At 54.2% G+C, this 6,687-nt stretch overlaps 2 protein-coding genes across 2 annotated transcripts; one reads left to right on the top strand and one right to left on the bottom strand.

The window, feature by feature from the left end:
• Nucleotides 1-486: 486 nt before the first annotated feature.
• On the top strand, nucleotides 487-2,824 carry MYCGRDRAFT_110636 (uncharacterized protein; the record flags this gene model as incomplete). The annotated part of the gene is made up of 2 exons (XM_003850145.1): nucleotides 487-755; nucleotides 818-2,824. The coding sequence occupies one exon, from the start codon at nucleotides 1,253-1,255 to the stop codon at nucleotides 2,822-2,824; it is 1,572 nt and encodes a 523-aa protein (XP_003850193.1).
• A 928-nt stretch (nucleotides 2,825-3,752) lies between these two features.
• Nucleotides 3,753-6,234, bottom strand: MYCGRDRAFT_46412 (peptidase M3A and M3B, thimet/oligopeptidase F; the record flags this gene model as incomplete). Its single annotated transcript, XM_003850160.1, has 5 exons — nucleotides 3,753-4,968; nucleotides 5,048-5,224; nucleotides 5,284-5,690; nucleotides 5,776-5,847; nucleotides 5,908-6,234. Coding segments are annotated over 5 exons (2,199 nt in total), but the record flags the coding sequence as incomplete, so codon positions are not given.
• Nucleotides 6,235-6,687: the final 453 nt, after the last annotated feature.

Consider the following 6,687-nt stretch of genomic DNA (forward strand, 5'->3'; position numbering starts at 1 on the left):
GTGAAGAGGGGAGTAGGCGAGGTTCGCTACCCAAACTGGGGAAGGCCCGAAGACGTGGTTGTTGATATTCAAGATCTGGCAAAAATGGCCAGTCTGTTCGTTTGGTCGCCATACGCCATGTATCCGGCTGAATCTGGGTATTAATTGGTGTGTTTTTGATGGTTCTGTATCTTGCTAAGTAATACAAACGAGGTACAGCTTCCTTCAATCTGCTCGTCGCTAGAGATGGCGTTCATGAAGGATGTCGACTCGGCTGTAGAATGAAACGACCACGGAGACATACGACGATGCACCAGTGTTTCCCTGTCAAAGTGAGACAGGTTGAAGAAGCTCGATCTGCGTTGTGGCGCAAGTGACGCTCCAAATCGAACTTGGCGATTTCGTCCCGCACGGATTCCCAAGCCCATGCAAAATTTAAGACAAACTTGCGCTCGATCACTTTCCTCCTCACTCTACCACCATCATTCGTGTAACCACTCGTCTATCGTGCAATAGGTGTCAAGGCAGACTATCTGGACGTTTTCAATCAAGACCTCAGGACGTCTACTCCTGCCACCGCGGTCCCAGATCTACCATTCAGCTCAGGCAGTTGCGCCTGACGAAAAGAAACAAACTGGCAGGACTTCACATTTCTAGTCCTCATCCACGCCTGGCTCTCTGATCACAGAGCCTGATATACCTACGCGGACCGAGATCTCACTTCCCCATTCCATGCGTCCAGAAGATCTCCTGCGGTTCCTGTCTGTGCCAAAGAAGTCAGTCGGGCAGTTGTCACTTTGTATGAAACCAAGCTGCATACTGACCGCGAACACTCCAGGCCACGATAACACGAGCACTTGCTTCACTCGAAACCAAAATACATATACGAATACGCTACGAACGACTCGCTCGTCTTCTCGGCCCATCTCTCAATTGACCCGATACTTCCGCCGGGTATCGGAGACCTATCGATCGACCTACTGAAGTCGGCAACATTCCGCCACGCAAGAGCTCTTTTATTCCCTTGAGCGCTCGACCTCCTTAACGTCCATCTCGGTCGTTCCACGAAACCCCACGCATCACCGCTTGTTGCTGGCGTAAGCCAGCCTCCAAGAATCAAAGAAGGAGTGTGCCTTCTCTCTCAAGCGGACCTTGAAAAGTTGCTTGTGCAGCAGACAGCTACACAACTCATTCCCCAACAGAAAGAGCTTGTTCTCGAGACGAAGGTCGAAAGTTCGAGGATCAGTCGCTCCGAGTAGTCAAGAGCTTGGAGATGGTCAACATCGACATTCCGCAACATTACACCGGTTCGCCGTCTTCCTTGAGTGGTACGCCACACTTGACGATCAATCGAGACATAACAGCTCTCGATCTTGACTCCAGCAATGCCTTTGAGGGGCCCGAGAAGCTGCTAGAAGTATGGTTCAGCGCGTCGGAGAAGACGCTGCCAGCATCTGCTTCTCCGCTCGGCTTGAAGGCTGTCTCGCAGGACTCATGGAAGGAGATGCTTGACTTGGTGAACTGCAAAGTCCTGTCGGTAATCGAATCTCGCAATGTGGACGCGTACTTGCTGTCTGAATCCAGCATGTTTGTGTTCCCGCACAAGTTGGTGTTGAAGACCTGCGGCACCACGACCCTGCTCTGTGGGCTTCCCCGCATGCTCGAGATTGCTGCGCTCGAAGGTGGCTTTCCGCACGTCAAGACGAATCTTCTTGATGGCACTTCTGCGGCGGCCACGCCTCACCGCGTGTTCTACAGCCGCAAGAACTTTCTCTTTCCAACACAGCAGCGTGGTCCGCATCGCAGCTGGCGAGAGGAGGTGCGGTACTTGGACAAAATGTTTCTCGGAGGTAGTGCGTACATGATTGGGAAGATGAACGGAGAGCATTGGTATCTGTACATCACTGGACCGAACACCCAGCTCACCCCTCCTGCCACTCCGGAGGACGACCATTTCCAGACCCCGACCCAGTACGTCGCACTCCCTGAGCAGGTCAAAGAGATCTCCGACAAGCCAGAGGACGAAACATTGGAGATACTCATGACCGATCTGGAGGAGTCCAACGCTCGACAATTCTATCTCGAAGATGCCAGTGAGATCGCTCAGGACAATGTCCGCCGCGCTCACCTCGCCCGCAAGGATGCAATTCATCATCTTGGCGTGATTCCCGAAGGCAACGGTTCCTCGACTAGCATCTCGGGAAACACCTTGGTCAGTGGGTGTAGCAGCCAAGCCGACGATTCCAACTTTGATGTCTTCGCGCAGACCTCCACCGATCACTCCGGCTCCAGCTCCGACACCGAGGACGAACCACTTACCTTTGGCGAGGAGCTCAGCACCGAAGGCCATACCCTTGGTACAGTCGTTACGGAATCTTGCGGCCTTGCAGACCTCTATCCGACGTCCAAGTACCCCGACGCTCGCATTGACTCCTACCTCTTCACGCCCTGCGGCTACTCTGCCAACGGCGTTGTGCCCATGCCGGGTGACGGCGAATCCACTAGCTACTGGACTGTGCACGTCACTCCGGAACCACAGTGCTCCTACGCCAGTTTCGAGACGAATGTGCCGACTCGTCACACTGGCCGCCAGACTGTGGACGTGGTGCAGCAGGTCGTGGGCATCTTCAAGCCGGGACGGTTCAGTGTCACGCTGTTCGAAGCCAAAGAGGGCGATGAGCAGGGCTATGCGAAGAAGGACAAGCGGATGGATTTCGTGGAGGGGTATCGTCGTGTCGATCGCATCGTTCATGATCTGGAGGGGTATGAGTTGGTCTTTAGGTACTTTGAGAGGGAGGACTGGAAGAGCGGCGTCGCGCCTAGGATTGGCGAGAGCAGCCCTTAGTGCGGGCTGGTTGGATCCGTGGAAGGTGGAGGGGAGGAGGTGTTGTGAAGATGCTCGTTTTTGCCTGGGTTCACTGGTTCTGTTCGATGTTTCTATCTGCGTGGTTTATGGTGAGAGTTCGAATAGCGTACATTTATTGGCCTACAGAGATTGTTTGTTGTTGAGCAACTACCACATCTCCGCTTCGCATCACCAATCTAGCCGTAGGTTGCGTGAAATATGCGTCAGAAGGAGGCCACGTACTTGGCACCTGTTGTCAAAGCATGAATCCAGAGCACAGCAGACTTCGTCGATCTGGCAGTGCGCTCTTCGTGGGAGTGAGTACTCTCGACTTATTAGCAGGTGAAAGCGATGGAGGTCTAGTGTATGCATACAGTTGTCTCCGTGCATACGACCGGTCGTCTCGTGCCGTTGAAAGCCATCGAGAGCAGCCGCAGTGGTGATGAGAAAGGTGTGAGTGAGGACCTCCGTGCTTAGGTTCCACGGGAGCGTTCAGCGGTTTGCAAGGATTTGTGAGGTTTGATGGCTTTCGATGTACTGCGACTAATTGGTGGGCCATTGGACCGACATCCTGGGACGAGTAGACCGGCAGGATGTGTGAGCCGGCCATGTTCATCATCGTGGTATCTGGTCGAGGTGCAGCAGCGGTTCAGCGAACGGAGGACGAAGAGGTGATACAAGCCGAACAAATTGATTAACGATCAAGGTAGCTAGATGTATTTGACTCGCTATACAGCATCGACAAGGGCAGCAGACAGCGATTCTTCAAGCTCGCGCAGAAATGAAAACGTCGACACATAAAGAGATACATGGCCTGTCAGGACAACAGACCGTCCGTTGCCAACGCAGTGTTTTCTCCCACCGGCAGGTCATCCAAGGGCAGCCATCGGCTCGCACAGCCGAAGCGAGACTGTGTGGAAGGACTCGCTCAAGCAGGAACGCCAATGTATTTGTAGAAGCCGTCTTTATTGGGCGCCCGGCCCAAGAAGGCTTCAAGCGAGTCATTGGGATCTCTCGCGCCACCCGGTTGAAGGATCTCCGTGCGGTACCTCCAGCCGGTCTCGCTGCTGAACGGGTCCGAGGCGAATGCGGTGTAGAAGACATCCTCGGCGTAGACCAAAGCCCACTGGTATCCGTAGTAGGCGCCAGTGTAGATCGGCCAGACGATGTGCTGGAATGTCGTCTCGCCCCATCCCCAGTCGAACCTCTTGAGAATGTCAGATGGATCGGGTGTTTCGGTGATGTTGCGGATGAGTGTGTTCCAGGTTACAGACACGTCCGTCGTGTTGGCGGCCTCGAGACTGGTGTATCCGTGCAAAGTCTGGTCGTAGGTGGCTAGGAAAACTTGCGAGATTGTGTCGCCTCCCACGTAGGCCTTTTGGGACTCCTTGATTCGTTCAAATAGATCCTGGGGGTAGGTCACCGGCGGAAGTGGGGCGCTGGCGTCGGCACCTGAGTCCTTCCGCCAAGCGGCAGCGGCCTCCGCCGAGAACGAGGACCAATGGGTGCTAATGCGCTCGTAGACCTCATAGATGTTCCCATAGTTCATCTCCATGAACTGCGATGGAAACTCAATAAAATCGATTGGCACTCCGCCGGGACCGTGTGTTCGAGCGTAGGTAGTCCTCGACAAGAGTTGGTGGTGGCAATGTCCGAGTTCATGGAAGAGAGCCGTGGATTCGGTGATGAAAGAGGGGATTTTGCTTTCGTCGTCCGACTTGTCGTTGTACAAGAAGGCTCCCGCAGTTGGGTATTGAAGGCAACCATCCTCCTTGACGAATCCGGGTGATATGGGCGCCATGAAGGAGCCGCCGCCAGCTTTTGTGACCGGGCGCTTGAACAGGTCAAGGTAAAGGTAGCCTCGGAAGTGATCGGTGACCTCGGGATGTGCGTCGATGTAAGCTTGGCTGTCGTACACAGCGTAGAGCCAGACGTCAGGGTGCCAAACCAAATCAGTGCCATTCCCTGTAGGAGACAGCGCATCGGCGTCTTGTCCTTGAATACGGTCGTAGCGAGTACCATAGATCTCGCCGTAAAACTCGAGGGTAGCAGGGACGGTCACGTTGGCAGGGAACCAGTATTGGAACGTGTTAGCTCCCAGATCTCCGAACTTTTCCGCGTCTCGAATATTGGCGTAGTAATTGCTGCGACGATGTCAGTCGACAAGCCCAGGTACGACAAGCATTGCCTGCGTGTTCTGAGCGTCATGGAAACAACACTTACAAGTCCCAAGTGTAGAGAATGTCCTCGTCGCCGATCGGAGTCACGATCGTCCCGTTCTGCTTTTTCACATCGTTGAGATCCTTCAGTTCTGCATCGGCCTTGACTTGGACGTGGGTGGTGACGTCGGCCAGGAAATCTTCCACTGCTTGCTTTGTCTTGGCCATGTTTCCGTCAATCCTGCATCAATGCAAATTAGATCACTCTCTTTGCGCAGGTATAGCAAATGAGGAACTTACGCATAATCATCCCAAGACTCGTATCCGGCCAGCTGTGCAACCTGCACTCGCAATTGAATGGCCTCCTGGATAAGGGCAATGTTCTCTTGATATTGGCGTCGATATTCGAAAAGTTCCGTGTACCTGGTCGTCTCATTCACGGCGTAGGTCACGATGTCTGCACCGTTGTCCAGGACAGAGACTTGCAACTTCCCAGCGTTCTCCCCGGTGCCGTTCTTCAGCTGAGAGATAGTCTCGGGGTCCACGCCCTCAAGCTCGTCAGCTGTAAAGTACAAAAATGTTGATGTACCATTGCCGAGGATGGCCTTGAACTGGTTGTAGATCTCATCGAGGCGTCTGTTGGCAGCCTGGAACTGGTCGCGCTGGGCGCCCGCTGGAATGTTGAGGCCTGAGCATAAAAGGATGGACTGGTTAGGCGACATGAGGAGGAATCAGTAGAACCGGAGCTAGCGTACCTGCTTCAGCGAACAACCCCCAAACCTTTGTGAGGACGATCTGCTCCTCGACGCTCAGTGACCCATCGGTTGCGTTGCCCGTGGCCTGGTAAAGGTGGTCCACCAATGCCTAACATGAAGAGGTGCAAGGTCAGCGATGGCTCGTGTGCAAAACATGCAAGAGACATACAAAGAAAGCCTCGTTGGTAAACAGATCATCGCTGGCATTATCGTAGATGGTCTCTCCACTGTTGACTTCGTCGTTGACCTCGGATGGCTTGCTGCTAAACTCGTAGATGCTGAGAGGGCTTATAGCAGTATAGGCCAGATTCTGAGCGCGGAGATATGGCAGGATGGTATTATTGAACGTTGCCTCGGCTGGTGATCCGACAGTGTCCAAAATATTTTGAACGGTGGTGTTGAAAAGCTTGATGTAGGTCTCGTACGTTTGGTTGATTGATGCGACAGTGTCATTCCACACAATCGGGAGCTGTGGAGGTCGCTGAATGCCGGACGGCAGAGTGCCGGTGTCTTGACGAGCCTCGTGCTGAATAGTCGGCGGTTTGACTTGAGGAACAGCGGGAATCGGCACCGTCGGGACTTTGGGAACGCCTGGCACAGACGGAAGTCCGCGAGCCTCGTGGTGCTCAACCTTTGGCTCGACCGTTGGCGGTTTGACTTGAGGAACAGCGGGAATCGGCACCGTCGGGACTTTGGGAACGCCTGGCACAGCCGGAAGCCCGCGAGCCTCGTGCCCAATCTTTTTCCCGACCTTTTTATCGACGTTTTTTCCGACCTTTTTCTCGACCTTTGGGATAGCGGGAATCGGCACCTTCGGAACTTTGGGAACGCCTGGCACAGAGGGAAGGCCGCGAGCCTTGTGGACGGCTCCTCCTCCAGGCAGGCCAGGGAGAGAGGAGAGGCCAGGCAAAGAGGAGAGGCCAGGAAGAGAGGAAAGGCCAGGGAGTGA

This window comes from Zymoseptoria tritici, chromosome 8 (assembly GCF_000219625.1).
Source record: "Zymoseptoria tritici IPO323 chromosome 8, whole genome shotgun sequence".
NCBI lineage: Eukaryota > Fungi > Ascomycota > Dothideomycetes > Mycosphaerellales > Mycosphaerellaceae > Zymoseptoria > Zymoseptoria tritici.